This window comes from Thalassophryne amazonica, chromosome 4, assembly GCF_902500255.1.
Source record: "Thalassophryne amazonica chromosome 4, fThaAma1.1, whole genome shotgun sequence".
Classification (NCBI taxonomy): Eukaryota; Metazoa; Chordata; class Actinopteri; order Batrachoidiformes; family Batrachoididae; genus Thalassophryne; species Thalassophryne amazonica.
Genome location: NC_047106.1, coordinates 41,745,112 through 41,762,486, shown reverse-complemented (window position 1 = coordinate 41,762,486; position 17,375 = coordinate 41,745,112). Strand labels below are relative to the sequence as shown.

Genomic DNA, 17,375 nt, shown 5'->3' with positions numbered 1-17,375 from the left:
CATGGGCACAACTCATTTTTTGTGAAACATGATTGTTGTTTTAAGTCCATATAAAATCTAATGGATCCTTCTTTGTGAGTGTTGTAGATGTGTGCATTTACAATATTCTGGTCACTCATTACTTGAGAAAATCTTGAGTCCTATCTCCCTAAGGTATCTTAAGTCTGAGTTGATAATTCTTAGCTTATATACTTTCAATGGGATAAACATAATTTTGGGCTTCAAAAGCTTTTGGGAAATGAGGCTGTGATCCACTACAGAATCTCTCATGCAATTACACAATGTAATCAGTATGAACGTTCACTTTCTTTTATGTGCAAGAATATAACAAAAACAAGTTTGTCAGAGGGGCAGAACACTTTCATGTTTGTCTTTCTTAGGACACAAATGCGTCTTAATGAGACGTTGAAGGAAAATAAAGATTTCAAGAGCACTGTCTCACTTATGGAACGTAAAGTCGATGAGCTGACCGAAGAGAACGGGGCGTTGTCTGCCAAGGTAATGCCACACATGCACGTTGTTCTGTTAGAACCAATCTGCCAAGATAACATTACACCTATGTCAGTGTTTTACTACTGGAAGCGTGCAGTAACAAAAGAAAACTGAATGGTTTGTTTTATCTTCTTACTCCATGTATGGAGTTATATGCCATTTCACAAGCTGCTACTTTTTTCAAGAGGTTTAAAATCCACTTCACAAACTGAACTTCTCTGACTTCACTTTGATAAACATGGCACACTGTTGCCATTATTATTGTAATATATTAATTATCACAGAATAATGTATTTATTACCAGTCATGCTTTGCTCCTCCCTTCAGCTCAGTGCTGATCAGTGAACTCACCTGCTGAGGTGATTGGCTGGGGAATTCCCCCCCCCCCCCCCCCCTATTTTTTGGAAATCCACATGCTTTCCATTGTTAATATAGTTGGGGGGGTATCTCCCATGTATTTTCAAAATAAATGTTATTGCTTATGTGGCTTGTAGCTGGAGATGACTGTCTTGCGTTTGTGGTGGAGCTGATATAAGAGCTTTGTGTTTACAATTTATTTAGTTTATATAGCACCAAATCACAACAAAGCTGCCTCAAGGCACTTAACATAAGTCAGGTCTAACCTTACCAACCCGCACAGGTGTCAAACTGATTACAGAAAGGGCCAAGAGGTGCAGGTTTTATTTGTAACCACCCACTGCACCAGGTGATTTCTCTCATTAACATCACTTTGAGCAGATGGAATCAGATAATCAGTGAAATCACCTGGTGCAGTGGGTGGTTACAAAGAAAACCTGCACCTCTTGGCCCTTTCTGGAATCAGTTTGACACCTATGAGAACAAGCACACAAGCCACAGTGGTAAGGAAAAACTCCTTCTGATGATTTGAGGAAGAAACCTCAAGCAGACCAGACTTGAAGGGGTGACCCACTGCTTTGGCCATTCTACCAAAAAGAGTCCATGCAGGCATCCAGTCCACCGTCCGGGGGGCTGCTGGTGTCCGCTCTGCGTCCGTTCCAGAATTCATCCAGCCTCATCTCGGACAGAGAGAAAAAGAAAACTGAAACAGTCGGCCAGAAAAACTACACTTAAGGTATAATTTGTCAGCATTAAGCAACAGGAAAACGGAAGAAATACTAAGGTGATTGCCGGCCACTAGCCCTAAGCTTCACTTTCAGACCCAGATGTTAGATGAAGTTGAAGCCGAGACCCCCTCTCTTTACTAATAAAATGAATTTAAATGGGCAGGAAAAATACTATGTAAGTATGCTGGCATAGTACTCAGCACTATATGCAACAATTGCAAACTGCAGATTGATATTGTTGATAACATAGCTATCAATCACAATATAAGTCTTTGTCCCTCTTTCACCCAATCTCAGATGAGAGCAGCTTGTTCACAGCTGGCAGTGTATGAGGCTGAGGTTGGTAGGCTGACAGAAAATCACACAATCGCTCAGGAGGATTGGACAAGCAGAAAAAGTCATTTGGAGACTGAACTCTTTCAGGCTACAGCACAAAAAGTAGGTCACCTTTCCAGCTGAGGTAATCAATTTTAACTGACTTATCTGTTTGATGCATGTGGGTAATGTAAAAATATTAATCAGAAGAAATATGATTTTTGTGAAGCAAAAGGCAAGAAAGGTGTGTAAAAGCTGTTACTTGTTTTTTCTGTTGGACAATGCATTGGTTTTGTGTTCATTGTAGCCAAACATCCAACTGCAGAACTCATTTTCCAGCAAGTGATTGTGAGACCGCAATAAAAAGTGACAGATTTATTGGTCTTGTTTCTCAGGAGCTCCTAAGTGAACAAATTCAGATCCTCCAGGGAAAGATTTCCTGTTTAGAAGATGAAATAAGCAATGCAACAAAGGAAGATGTGGGAGAGAATATGTGGCCTGTTGTGGAGGTACAGTGCATAATTCTGTGAAAGCTTGCATGTCACTGAACTGAATTTAAAAATTACAATTACACTTTGGACTTGCCGTGTTTAAATGTCTTCTCAACCTTATTGTCTTCTCCACAATACTGCAGCGGAAGGTACTCGATAATGAAATCCAGAATTTGAAGAACGAGCTGGAGAGCACTTTCAGCTCCCTCAAGAAGGCTCAGGAAGAAGTACTGGTCAAAACGCAGCAGCTAGCTGACAATCAAAGAGAATTGAATCAACAGAAAGAACTCCTGCAGCAGCAGATATTTCAAATGGAAGAAAGAATTCAAGCCAAAGATGAAAATTTGGCCAGGTTGCAAAAGGAGCTCAGTGGACAGAGAGAAGTCCTTCAGAAAGAGATAAACGCGCTCAAGCAACAACTTGAAAAAGTTGAGCAAGAGAAATGTGAACAGAACACCAGGCTACAACAGCTTTTTGCTACTTCTGCACAAGAAATTGCAAAACTAAAGGAACTTAAGAAAGAGAAGGAAGACCTCTGTTATGAGGCAGAACAAAAGGTTGGAAGTCTTGAGACGGAGTTGTGTCGTCTTAGTTGCATCTTTGATGACAAAAATAAACAAATAAACAGCCTCAAAGAAGAAATTGCTGCTCTGACAGAGCAGACTGGAAAAACCACAGAACAAATTAAAGCCAATGAAGAAATGCTTACCAAATTGTCCATGGAGAAGTCTACCCAAGAAGAAATTTCTCAGAATAAAATCCAGGCACTGGAAGTTCAAGTGGAAGACCTTGTCTTGTCACTGAAAATGGCTGAACATGAAATAGAAGCCAGACAGAGCATACTGACTAAAACCCAGGAAGAGAATAAAAAACACAAAGAAACGCTACATCAAAAGATAGTAACTTGTGAAGATGAGGTCAAAAGGTTAACTGTTGAGTTGCAGCTAAAGAATGAGCAGCTGGATATGTTAAAAAATGACAGCTCTAGGCAGTCTAAACAGCTGCAGCAAGAGATCAAAGATCTAAAAATCTACATTGAAACACTGTCCGACTTGCTTACAAAGGCTGAGGGAAAGATTCAGGCTCAGCAGATTTTACTTAAGAAGCTGGAGCTGTTAGAAAAGGAGAACCAAGAGCTAAAAGTGTCTCAGATTGAGAACGAAGGGCTCCTTCTAAAAGCTGAAGACAAAGTTCAGATTCTCCATAAAGAGGCTGAAGATCTTCTCCAACAGACTGAAACAAGGGTTGGCCATCTTCAAATACAGTTGCATACTCTCAATTCTCTCTCAGCTGACAAAGACAGAGAAATTAATGACCTCAAAGAAGAAATTACTACTCTGAAAGTGCTGACTGGTAAGACCAAAGATGAAATTAAAGTCAAGGAGGAAAAGCTTTCCAAAGTCTTACTGGAAAAAACTGAGCAAGAAGAAGTTTCTCAGACTAAAATCCAGACTTTGACCGTTCAAGTGGAAGACCTTATCTCATCACTGAAGAAAGCAGAACAGGATATTGAGGTTAAGCGAAACCTACTGGCTAAAGTCCAAGAAGATGATAAACACAAGGAGAAACTCCAGCAACAGATATTAACCTTTGAAGATGAGGTTAAAAGGTTAAACCTGGATATACAGGTGAAGAACGAACAGTTGGATGTGTTGAAGACTGATGGCTTCAGACAGTGTGAAGTGCTACACCAAGAGATCAGAGACCTCAAAACTCAAATCGAATGCCTTAATGAGTCTCTCAGAAAGGCAGAAGAACAGGTTCAGGCTCAGCAGATTGTTCTTAGCAACCAGGAGCTGTTGGAAAAAGAGATTGAAGGTCTAAAGGATTCTCAGAGTGAGAAAGAGAATCTCCTCCTAAAAGCTCAAGATAAAGTTAAAATTCTCCAGAAAGAGGCTGAAGACCACCTCCAGCAAACTGAAGCAAAAGTTGGAAGTCTTGAGGCAGAGTTGTACACGCTCAGTTCTCTCTCTGCTGACAAAGACCACCAAATTATTGCCCTCAATGAAGAAATTACTGTTCTGAAAGAACTGACTGGTAAGACCAAAGATGAAATTAGAGTCAAGGAGGAAAAGCTTTCCGAAGTCTTACTGGAAAAAACTGAGCAAGAAGTTGTTTTTCAGACAAAAATCCAGACTTTGACCATTCAAGTGGCAGACCTTATCTCATCACTGAAGAAAGCAGAACAGGAAATTGAGGTTAAACAAAACCTACTGGCTAAAGTCCAAGAAGATGATAAAGAACACAAGGAGAAACTCCAGCAACAGATATTAACCTTTGAAGATGAGGTTAAAAGGTTAAACCTGGACATACAGGTGAAGAACGAACAGTTGGATGTGTTGAAGACTGATGACTCCAGACAGTGTGAAGTGCTGCAGCAAGAGATCAGAGACCTCAAAACTCAAATCGAATGCCTTAATGAGTCGCTCAGAAAGGCAGAAGAACAGGTTCTGGCTCAGCAGATTGTTCTTGGCAACCAGGAGCTGTTGGAAAAAGAGATTGAAGGTCTTAAGGAGTCCCAGAGTGAGAAGGACAGTCTCCTCCTAAAGGCTCAAGATGAAGTTAAAATTCTCCAGAAAGAGGCTGAAGACCACCTCCAGCAAACTGAAGCAAAAGTTGGAAGTCTTGAGGCAGAGTTGTACACGCTCAGTTCTCTCTCGGCTGACAAAGACCACCAAATTAATGACCTCAAAGAAGAAATTACTGCTCTGAAAGAACTGACTGGTAAGACCAAAGATGAAATTAAAGTCAAGGAGGAAAAGCTTTCCAACGTCTTACTGGAAAAAGCTGAGCAAAAAGAAATTTCTCAGACTAAAATCCAGACTTTGACCGTTCAAGTGGAAGACCTTATCTCATCACTTAAGAAAGCAGAACAGGATATTGAGGTTAAGCAAAATCTACTGGTTAAAGTCCAAGAAGATGATAAAGAACACAAGGAGAAACTCCAGCAACAGATGTTAACCTTTGAAGATGAGGTTAAAAGGTTAAACCTGGACATAGAGGTGAAGAACAAACAGTTGGATGTGATGAAGACTGATGGCTCCAGACAGTGTGAAGTGCTGCAGCAAGAGATCAGAGACCTCAAAACTCAAATCGAATGCCTTAATGAGTCTCTCAGAAAGGCAGAACAACAGGTTCAGGCTCAGCAGATTGTTCTTAAAAACCAGGAGCTGTTGGAAAAAGAGATTCAAGGTCTAAAGGAGTCTCGGAGTCCGAAAGAAAGTATCTTGGTAAAGACTGAAGAGAAAGTTCAGATTCTCCAGAGTGAGTTGTCTGCTCTCAACAGCCTTATGGTGGATAAAGACCATCAGCTTATCATCCTCAGAGATGAAGTCACAGTACAAAGTACTTTAGTTGACACAGCAAAAGAGGCTGAAGCCAATGAGAGACAATTGACCAAGATAAAGGATGACCATTCCAAAGAAGTGGAAACTCTTCAACAAGAAGTCCAGCATTTGCAAAAGCAAGTGGAAAGTATCTCTGCAAAGTTAATGGCTGAAGAAAAACACTTACTTACAACTCAGCAGACACTGACTCAGCAAATAGACCAAAGACAACAGCAGTTAATCTCTGCACAGGAATTGCAACTTGCCACCCAGAAAGAAAAGCAAGCTCTGCTTCAGGAAAAGGAGATATTCTTGGCCCGGTTACTTCAGGTAGAACAGGATCAGAAAGCTTTGGAGAAACGGCTTCAGGCAGCTGCTTCAGAAAATGACAAACTTATTCATGACAAACAGGAAGTAGAGAGAGACAACAAAATCTCTCATAAGCTGCAGTCTGCACTGCAGCAGGAGCTTGCATTGCTTAAAATGGAAAAAGAGAAATTCCTGGAAGAGAGAGGACAAGCAAAAGAAGTACAGAAGAAAAAGAGAGAAATTGAGGAACAGCTCTCAGCTCAAACACAGGCAGCAGAACACTACAAGACACAGGTCAGTGTGATCACAGGTGAACATTTTCCAAGTTTGAAACACTTTTTTTTTTTTTTGATATGTACATTCTGTGTAGACCTGCGGTTTACCAGTGTCTTGGCCTATAATGTTATATGACTTGTGCGCCTTCTGGCTGTCCAAAATGTGTCCACACTGAAAGGGAAAAAATGCAGTTTCTTGATTGGCTGCTTGACCGTTGCTCCAGAAAGCAGCACATGGTGGTAGAAGCCTATGTAGTCTCTGTAGTTAGTTTCCACCTGGTGACTATTATTATTATTATTACTACTACTACTAGTGTATTGCCTGTGGAGATCTACAGGCTCTAGATTGGTTCATGTTTATAAATTAGGTTGCTGACATTTTTCAAGGGTGGTAATTAATTCAGAAAAGCTTGTATAATGAGTTGGAATGACATGTGATTCCAGAATGTTTTTACAACCTTAGACCTCAACAATTTTTAGAAGAACTCAACCCTTTTATTTCCTGTTAATTACATATTTTTATGGTAATTTACTGTCTTAATGTATTTATAAATTGTTTCAATGTTTATCATAAACAGATTATTAGGGCCCGAGTAGGCAACGTCCTACGAGGACCCTATTGTAATTGCGCTGTTTATTATTATTATTATTATTATTATTGTTATTATTATTCTCACTCTTGAAATCGAAATTTCGGCCTCTTCCCATGCTCAAAAACTCAGCAAACTTTTCAAAGTTGTCCGGCCGGATCCGAAATTTGATATTTTGGGGGCGGCGCACATGGTCGCATAAAAATCACGAAATAGCGTCCCCTAGAAATTTTCAAAAACCCCTCCGCATTGGGCTTTTTTCGTCGTAGCCTCACGAAACTCGGTACACTTATTTACCATGCCAGGATGCAAGAAAGTCTTACTGTCATGGTGAAATATCGACAGGAAGTCGGCCATTTTGATTTTAAGTTTCGATTTTGAGCAAATTCTTGCCATTTTTGGCCATTTCCACTACTTACATTTGAACGAACTCGTCCTAGGGATTTCATCCAATCATCTTCAAATTTGGTCAAAATCATCACAACACAATGGTTATCAAAAGATTCTAATTAAGTCAAAAGGCATGGCTGCTAGGGGTCGTCAAACTTTGGCAAGCTTTTTGGAGCACGCCATTTCACTTCGAACGGCTGTCACGCCCACATACTTCATCGTAGATCCTTCAAACTTGCTGGACGTGATGAGGGCTCCGCCCTGAACGTCTACATATCTTAAGTTCCCACCTGCGCCATAGCGCCCCCCGGTAAGAGGTCCTGATGTCACATACTTAACCCAATCAACTTCATTCCACTTCCAAAACATGCAGAACAAATTGGTGAACGTAGGCGATGAACGCCGTGAAGTTACGAGTAATGGTGTCCGTGTGGCGGCGTGCCGAATATTGCCCATTCGCCATGAAATTACGTTCATTTTGACGGCTTTAATTTTGTCACATCATCATGAAAATTGATACACAGGTCGAGCACGACAACCTCTTACAATTCATAGGGGCGTCGCCCATGGGCGGGGCAAAATGCCTCAATAGCGCCCCCTTGAAACGTTCAAAAACCCCTCCCCATAGGGTTTTTTTTTTTTTGGAGTAGGGAGATGAAAATTGGTACACGTCTTTCATAGACGTACAAAAAAGTCTCTTGCACCATGAGTCTACTCTAAACAGGAAGTCAGACATTTTGAAATTTCTTCTCATTTTGGCGTGATTTCCATATGTTGTATTCGAACGAACTCCTCCTAGGGATGTTGTCCAGTGCACTTCAAATTTCTTTGACAGCATCCAAAAATGATACTGACCAAAAGTTATCGAAAGCTTTTCTCTATGTTGAAGGGTGTGGCCGCTATGGTGCCGCCATTTTGACCCTTTGCCATAGAACATCAAGTCATGATAACTCCTTCATGCTTTGCCTGATTAACTTGAAAATTCACATGTATGACGATGGTTGGCCCCTGAACACACATAGCCCCTCTGTTTGTACACTGAGCGCCCCCCAGTGGATGAACATTCAACATGTCATAACTCCTTCATGCATTGTGTGATTTGTTTCAAGTTTTAACTGTGTGATGAGTGGTTGCCCCTGCATGCACATGCCCACATGTGGTCACAAGGGCACCCACTGGCCTGGGTAGGTGGTTGCGTGGAACGAGGGCCCGTATATGACTGCTTGCAGTCCTAGTTATTAGGGCCCGAGTAGGCAACGTCCTACAAGGACCCTATTGTAATTGCGCTGTTTATTATTATTATTATTCTCACTCTTGAAATCGAAATTTCGGCCTCTTCCCATGCTCAAAAACTCACCAAACTTTCCAAAATCGTCCGGCCAGATCCGAAATTCGATATTTTGGGGGCGTTGCACATGGTCGCAGAAAAATCGTGAAATAGCGCCCCCTAGAACTTTTCAAAAACCCCTCCGCATTGGGCTTTTTCCGTCGTAGCCTCACGAAATTCGGTACACATTTACCATGCCAGGACGCACAAAAAAGTCTCTTACTGTTATGGTGAAATATCGACAGGAAGTCAGCCATTTTGATTTTAAGTTTCAATTTTGAGCAAATTTTTGCCATTTTTGGCCATTTCCACTACTTACATTTCAACGAACTCGGCCTAGGGATTTCATCCGATCGTCTTCAAATTTGGTCAAAATCATCACAACACAATGGTTATCAAAAGATTCTAATTAAGTCAAAAGGCGTGGCTGCTAGGGGTCATCAAACTTTGGCGAGCTTTTCGGAGCATGCCATTTCACTTCGAACGGCTGTCACGCCCACATACTTCATCGTATGTGGGCGTGACAGATTTTTGCTTAAATAGATTTTTGCTGGTTATTGGTAGTCTGGGAGCAGGCACCGTCTCTACGGGGATGGGGTAATGAGGGGATGGCAGGGGGAGAGAAGCTGCAGAGAGGTGTGTAAGACTACAACTCTGCTTCCTGGTCCCAACCCTGGATAGTCACAGTTTGGAGGATTTAAGAAAATTGGCCAGATTTCTAGAAATGAGAGCTGCTCCATCCAAAGTGGGATGGATGCCGTCTCTCCTAACAAGACCAGGTTTTCCCCAGAAGCTTTGCCAATTATCTATGAAGCCCACCTCATTTTTTGGACACCACTCAGACAGCCAGCAATTCAAGGACAACATGCGGCTAAACATGTCACTCCCGGTCCGATTGGGGAGGGGCCCAGAGAAAACTACAGAGTCCGACATTGTTTTTGCAAAGTTACACACCGATTCAATGTTAATTTAGTGACCTCCGATTGGCGTAACCGGGTGTCATTACTGCCGACGTGAATTACAATCTTACCAAATTTACGCTTAGCCTTAGCCAGCAGTTTCAAATTTCCTTCAATGTCGCCTGCTCTGGCCCCCGGAAGACAATTGACTATGGTTGCTGGTGTCGCTAACTTCACATTTCCCAAAACAGAGTCGCCAGTAACCAGAGTTTGATCCTCGGCGGGTGTGTCGTCGAGTGGGGAAAAACGGTTAGAGATGTGAACGGGTTGGCGGTGTACACGGGGCTTCTGTTTATGGCTACGTACAACCCAGGTTTCTTTTCAGCACTGTAGCCAGGCTGACAGAGTCAGAGCTCTATTGAGCTGAGTATTCCATTAACTTTAACTAGTAATGACTTCATGACTTTCTTTGCTAACAAAATTTTAACTATTAGAGAAAAAATTACTCATAACCATCCCAAAGACGTATCGTTATCTTTGGCTGCTTTCAGTGATGCTGGTATTTGGTTAGACTCTTTCTCTCCGATTGTTCTGAGTTATTTTCATTAGTTACTTCATCCAAACCATCAACATGTTTATTAGACCCCATTCCTACCAGGCTGCTCAAGGAAGCCCTACCATTATTTAATGCTTCAATCTTAAATATGATCAATCTATCTTTGTTAGTTGGCTATGTACCACAGGCTTTTAAGGTGGCAGTAATTAAACCATTACTTAAAAAGCCATCACTTGACCCAGCTATCTTAGCTAATTATAGGCCAATCTCCAACCTTCCTTTTCTCTCAAAAATTCTTGAAAGGGTAGTTGTAAAACAGCTAACTGATCATCTGCAGAGGAATGGTCTATTTGAAGAGTTTCAGTCAGGTTTTAGAATTCATCATAGTACAGAAACAGCATTAGTGAAGGTTACAAATGATCTTCTTATGGCCTCGGACAGTGGACTCATCTCTGTGCTTGTTCTGTTAGACCTCAGTGCTGCTTTTGATACTGTTGACCATAAAATTTTATTAGAGATTAGAGCATGCCATAGGTATTAAAGGCACTGCGCTGCGGTGGTTTGAATCATATTTGTCTAATAGATTACAATTTGTTCATGTAAATGGGGAATCTTCTTCACAGACTAAAGTTAATTATGGAGTTCCACAAGGTTCTGTGCTAGGACCAATTTTATTCACTTTATACATGCTTCCCTTAGGCAGTATTATTAGACGGTATTGCTTAAATTTTCATTGTTACGCAGATGATACCCAGCTTTATCTATCCATGAAGCCAGAGGACACACACCAATTAGCTAAACTGCAGGATTGTCTTACAGACATAAAGACATGGATGATCTCTAATTTCTTGCTTTTAAACTCAGATAAAACTGAAGTTATTGTACTTGGCCCCACAAATCTTAGAAACATGGTGTCTAACCAGATCCTTACTCTGGATGGCATTACCCTGACCTCTAGTAATACTGTGAGAAATCTTGGAGTCATTTTTGATCAGGATATGTCATTCAAAGCGCATATTAAACAAATATGTAGGACTGCTTTTTTGCATTTACGCAATATCTCTAAAATCAGAAAGGTCTTGTCTCAGAGTGATGCTGAAAAACTAATTCATGCATTTATTTCCTCTAGGCTGGACTATTGTAATTCATTATTATCAGGTTGTCCTAAAAGTTCCCTAAAAAGCCTTCAGTTAATTCAAAATGCTGCAGCTAGAGTACTGACGGGGACTAGAAGGAGAGAGCATATCTCACCCATATTGGCCTCTCTTCATTGGCTTCCTGTTAATTCTAGAATATAATTCAAAATTCTTCTTCTTACTTATAAGGTTTTGAATAATCAGGTCCCATCTTATCTTAGGGACCTCATAGTACCATATCACCCCAATAGAGCGCTTCGCTCTCAGACTGCAGGCTTACTTGTAGTTCCTAGGGTTTGTAAGAGTAGAATGGGAGGCAGAGCCTTCAGCTTTCAGGCTCCTCTCCTGTGGAACCAGCTCCCAATTCAGATCAGGGAGACAGACACCCTCTCTACTTTTAAGATTAGGCTTAAAACTTTCCTTTTTGCTAAAGCTTATAGTTAGGGCTGGATCAGGTGACCCTGAACCATCCCTTAGTTATGCTGCTATAGACGTAGACTGCTGGGGGGTTCCCATGATGCACTGTTTCTTTCTCTTTTTGCTCTGTATGCACCACTCTGCATTTAATCATTAGTGATCGATCTCTGCTCCCCTCCACAGCATGTCTTTTTCCTGGTTCTCTCCCTCAGCCCCAACCAGTCCCAGCAGAAGACTGCCCCTCCCTGAGCCTGGTTCTGCTGGAGGTTTCTTCCTGTTAAAAGGGAGTTTTTCCTTCCCACTGTAGCCAAGTGCTTGCTCACAGGGTGTCGTTTTGACCGTTGGGGTTTTACATAATTATTGTATGGCCTTGCCTTACAATATAAAGCACCTTGGGGCAACTGTTTGTTGTGATTTGGCGCTATATAAAAAAATTGATTGATTGATTGATTGATCGTAGATCCTTCAAACTTGCTGGATATGATGAGGGCTCCGCCCTGAACGTCTACATATCTTAAGTTCCCACCTGCACCATAGCGCCCCCCGGTAGTGGTGAGAAATGTCCTATTTTTACTTTAAGAGGTCCTGATGTCACATACTTAACCCAATCAACTTCATTCTACTTCTAAAACATGCAGAACAAATTGGTGAACGTAGGCGATGAACGCCGTGAAGTTACGAGTAACGGCGTCCGTGTGGCGGCGTGCCGAATATTGCCCATTCACCATGAAATTACATTCTTCCTTTTGACGGCTTTAATTTTGTCAAATGATCATGAAAATTGATACACAGGTCGAGCACGACAAACTCTTACAATTCATAGGGGCGTCGCCCATGGGCGGGGCAAAATGTGTCAATAGCGCCTCCTTGAAACTTTCAAAAACCCCTCCCCATAGGGGTTTTTTTGGAGTAGGGAGATGAAAATTGGTACACATGTGACTTGCATAGATGTACAAAAAAGTCTCTTGCACGATGGGTCTACTCCAAACAGGAAGTCAGCCATTTTGAATTTTCTTCCCATTTTGGCGTGATTTCCACATGTTGTATTTGAACCAACTCCTCCTAGGGATTTTGTCCAATGCACTTCAAATTTCTTCCAGATCACCCAGACACGATACTGACCAAAAGTTATCGAAAGCTTTTCTTTATGTTGAAAGGTGTGGCCGCTGTGGCGCCGCCATTTTGACCCTTCGCCATGGAACATTATACTTAAACTGGCACTGAAGTCACATAGTTAACCCCATGAACTTCCTTCTACTTCTAAAACATGCAGAACAACTTGGTGAATGTAGGCGATGATCGTCGTGATGTTACGAGTAACGGCATCCATGTGGCGGCGTGCCGAATATTGCCCATTCGCCATGAAATTACGTTCTTCCTTTTGACGGATTTATTTTTGTCATATCATGAAAATTGAAACACAGGTCAAGCACGACAACCTCTTACAATTCATAGTGGCATTGCCCGTGGGCGGGGCAAAATGCCTCAATAGCGCCCCTTTGAAACTTTCCAAAACCCCTCCCCCATAGGGTTTTTTTTGGAGTAGGGAGATGAAAATTGGTACACATGTGACTTGCATAGACGTACAAAAAAGTCTCTTGCACCATGAGTCTACTCCAAACAGGAAGTCGGCCATTTTGCATTTTCTTCTCATTTTGAAATGACTTCCACATGTTGTATTTGAACGAACTCCTCCTATGGATTTTGTCCAATGCACTTCAAATTTCTTTGACAACATCCAAAGATGATACTGACCAAAAGTTATCGAAAGCTTTTCTCTATGTTGAAGGGTGTGGCCGCTATGGTGCCGCCATTTTGGCCCTTTGCCATGGAACATCAAGTCATGATAACTCCTTCATTGAAACTTCACATGTATGATGATGGTTGGCCCCTGAACACACCCAGCCCCTCTGTTTGTACACTGACCACCCCCTAGTGGATGAACAATCAACATGTCATAACTCCTTGATGCATTGTGTGACTTGTTTAAAATTTTAACTGTGTGATGAGTGGTTGCCCCTGCATGCACATGTGGTCACAATGGCACCCACTGGCCTGGGTAGGTGGTCGCGCGGAACGAGGGCCCGTATATGACTGCTTGCAGTCCTAGTTATTATTATTTATTCTATTTTGTCTTTTAATTTTTAAATGGACCACAACTGAAATAGTGTTTTTACTTTCTTGTGTTATCCATGTATTTTTAACATATTTACAAATATATATACAACCCCAATTCCAAATGAAGTTGGGGCACTGTGTGAAATGTAAATAAAACACAATACAATGATTTGCAAATCCTCCTCAACCTATATTCAATTGAATACACCACAAAGACAAGATATTTAATGTTCAAACTGATACACCGTTTTGTTTTTGTCCAAATATGTTCTCATTTAGAAATGGATGCCTGCAACACATTTCAAAAAAGCTGGGATGGGGCAACAAAAGACTGGTAAAGTTGATGAATGCTCAAAGAACACCTAATTGGAAACAGGTAAATGTCATGATTGGGTATAAAAGGAGCATCCCCAAAAGTCTCAGCTGTTCACAAGCAAAGATGGGCTGAGGATCACCATTTTGTGAACAACTGTGTGAAAAAAATAGTCCAACAGTTTAAGAACAATGTTTCACAACATTCAATTGCAAGGAATTTAGAGATTCCATCATCTACAGTCCATAATATAATCTCCAAATTCAGAGAATCTGGAGAACTTTCTACACGTAAGCGGCAAGGCCGAAAACCAACACTGATTGCCCGTGACCTTCGATCCCTCAGACGGCACTGCATTAAAAACCGACATTGTGTAAAGGATCTTACCACGTGGGCAAAGTAACGCTTCAGAAAACCATTATCGGTTACCACAGTTCGTCGCTACATCTACAAGTGCAAGTTAAAATTACCATACAAAGTGATAGCCATACATCAACAACATCCAGAAATGCTGCCACCTTCTCTGGGCCCAAGCTCATTTGAAATGGACGGATGCAAAGTTGAAAAGTGTGCTGTGGTGTGATGAGTCCACATTTGATGTGTGATGAGTGTGTTAGTGCCCATGGCAATGGCAACTTGCATATCTGTGATGGCACCATCAATGCTGAAAGGTACATGCAAGTTTTGGCGCAACACATGCTGCCATCCAAGCAACATGTTTTTCAGGGACGTCCCTGCTTATTTCAGCGAGACAATGCCAAGTCACATTCTGCACGTTACAACAGCGTGTCTTCATAGTAAGAGTGCAGGTACTAGACCTGTTGCCCATTGAAAATGTGTGGCACATTATGAAGTGCAAAAAACGACAACGGAGACCCCGGATTGTTGAACAACTGAAGTCGTACATCAAGGAAGAATGGAAAGAATTCCACCTACAAAACTTCACCAATTTGTGTCTTCAGTTCCCAAATGCTTACTAAGTGTTGTTAGAAGAAAAGGTGCTGTAACACAGTGAAATGGGTTGCAGATATCCATTTTAAAATGAGCAAATACTTGCACAAAAACATTGCCCTCTGCTGGAATGGTGTGAATCCAGCAACTGGTTAGCAACATCTGTTCCATTTTTTTACAGCGTTCATCCTTGATCCAAAATACATAAACATACCAAATGGCAAACCTCAGCTGTTCACACAGCTGCTGTAAGCAGGTGCTTTAAGTTTGACAAAAAAGACTGTGGCAGAAGACATTAAAACCACTACACATTTCACTCATGGTACCAACATGAGACTTAAGTCATTCTTGCTAAGAGCAACATAACACTTAACTAAATTGACTAAACCAATTGAACTACAAAAACATCAAAATCAATAACACTAACACTGAACTGACATGAACCACAATAACATTTAAAACCTCAAAACCCTGAACTCCCATGGTGCATTGCTGCAAAATGTCTATTGTTTACTGGTTAGATAAAATTGATAATTTCTCCAAAAATATGTCCTATCAGCTTTCTGTTTTTGCATGTTCATGCTTGACCCAAAATACCAAACGGCAAATGTCAGCTGTCTTTGGTTTTTGCATGATCGAAGCCATACACATGCATAAACACACAGAGGCCACCTAACTATAAAAAATGTTTTTAAATAACTGAGTAGTTTAAAATGTTTTGAGCCAAAAAGTAGTGCATATTAATTAATGAATGGTCACTCTGAGTGACACGTACTGTACGAGCAGAGTTCTGGTAGCACGGGCTGTTAGCTGTTGTTGTGGAGGACGGTGTATGTACTTTCAAATATCTGTAATAATATTGCGTGTTGTGTGGTTAATGGATCATGTTAGAAATTTCCAGAGTGTGATTTTCATACATTGGCACTTTTAGCAGGTTGATAATGTTAGGTGCAGTTAATCCGTTGATGCAGAGGAAATAATCCGGTCATAATTTTTAATGCCCTTAACAAAGCAAGCCCTTATGAAGACCACGACCCATTCGCCAGAAATGTTTTTAATAAACAGCCGAATCAAGGTTAGCCTGCTAGTTTAACTCACTCGATAACTCTTAGAATGGGGGAGTGTTTGGGCTTCATTTGTCCAGCCCAGGTCACGCAGGGTCATGCCCACGCTCCACCCCTGTGTTTATTCCTTGGCTGTGATGTAGGTGGAGTAAGTGCTGCCAACATGGTGACACTCAGAGCAGCATTTTTTTTTTTTTTTTTTTTTTTTTTGGGGGGGTGGTGTCAGAACTGCTTTTCCATGTGTGTGTGTGTGGTAAGTTGTAATACTTTTCATTGCCTTCTTATCCTTACTTGCATGTGAGCTGACTAGTTGGTACAAAAATGTTTTTTCATTCTGCAGATGGAAAAGGCAGTAAATCATTACAACACCAAGAAGGAACTCCTCCAGGAAAGTCTAAATAAAGTTGCTGATCTCAAACATTCCTTAGAAGCTAAAGAGCAAGAAATAAAGGCTGCTGGAATGGAAATCCAGCTGCTTAAACTGGATTTGGACAAAGTCAGAAGCAATGAGAAGACCCTTGTCAACAAAGTGACCAGTTTGGAAGCACATGTTAGTGCACAAATATTAAAATTTGTTTGAAAATAGTAATTTAAAACACTCTTTTCTAGACAAATTTCCATACCCATGAAAATGTTCCAAGTCTTGATACTAAATATTTTAGCATTATTGAATAAGACTGCTTTTTGAATTCTTCTTGGACTGTCAAAAGTACATTTATTTTTAAATGCAATTTTCCATTTACCCTTCTTATTCTCTCCCCTCTTTGTAAAGCTGGCCTTTGCTGACCATAACCTACGTGCACAGAACAAGATTCAAGGTAATGAAGGATGTGCACAGGACCCCTTTTTTATAGGGGTTCCCAACATTGATTTGAGTGCACAAGTCAAGAGAAATGTCAGTACTGACAGCCTGGAGCAAAACAGTCTGGATGACTCATTAAACACTACAAGGTAATGCAGTTTATCAATAACACAATCAATTAACACAAACATCACTTTTTTTCCATGGTGCTACAGTTATGAACATTACATATCAATCAATCAATTTTATTTATATAGCACCAAATCACAACAAACAGTTGCCCCAAGGCGCTTTATATTGTGAGGCAAGGCCATACAATAATTACATAAAAACCCCAACGGTCAAAACGACCCCTGTGAGCAAGCACTTGGCGACAGTGGGAAGGAAAAACTCCCTTTTAACAGGAAGAAACCTCCAGCAGAACCAGGCTCAGGGAGGGGCAGTCTTCTGCTGGGACTGGTTGGGGCTGAGGGAGAGAACCAGGAAAAAAGACATGCTGTGGAGGGGAGCAGAGATCAA

General features: G+C 41.1%; 1 protein-coding gene across 1 annotated transcript in view; it reads left to right on the top strand.

Annotated features, from left to right (window-relative positions):
* The window catches only part of numa1 (nuclear mitotic apparatus protein 1), a 57,263-nt gene that overhangs the window by 5,548 nt on the left and 34,340 nt on the right, over positions 1-17,375 (top strand). The window contains exons 11-16 of the mRNA XM_034167757.1: positions 381-498; positions 1,875-2,015; positions 2,288-2,401; positions 2,527-6,312; positions 16,395-16,604; positions 16,827-17,005. Coding sequence (XP_034023648.1) covers positions 381-498; positions 1,875-2,015; positions 2,288-2,401; positions 2,527-6,312; positions 16,395-16,604; positions 16,827-17,005 — 4,548 coding nt within the window. The remainder of the gene's footprint in view (positions 1-380; positions 499-1,874; positions 2,016-2,287; positions 2,402-2,526; positions 6,313-16,394; positions 16,605-16,826; positions 17,006-17,375) is intronic.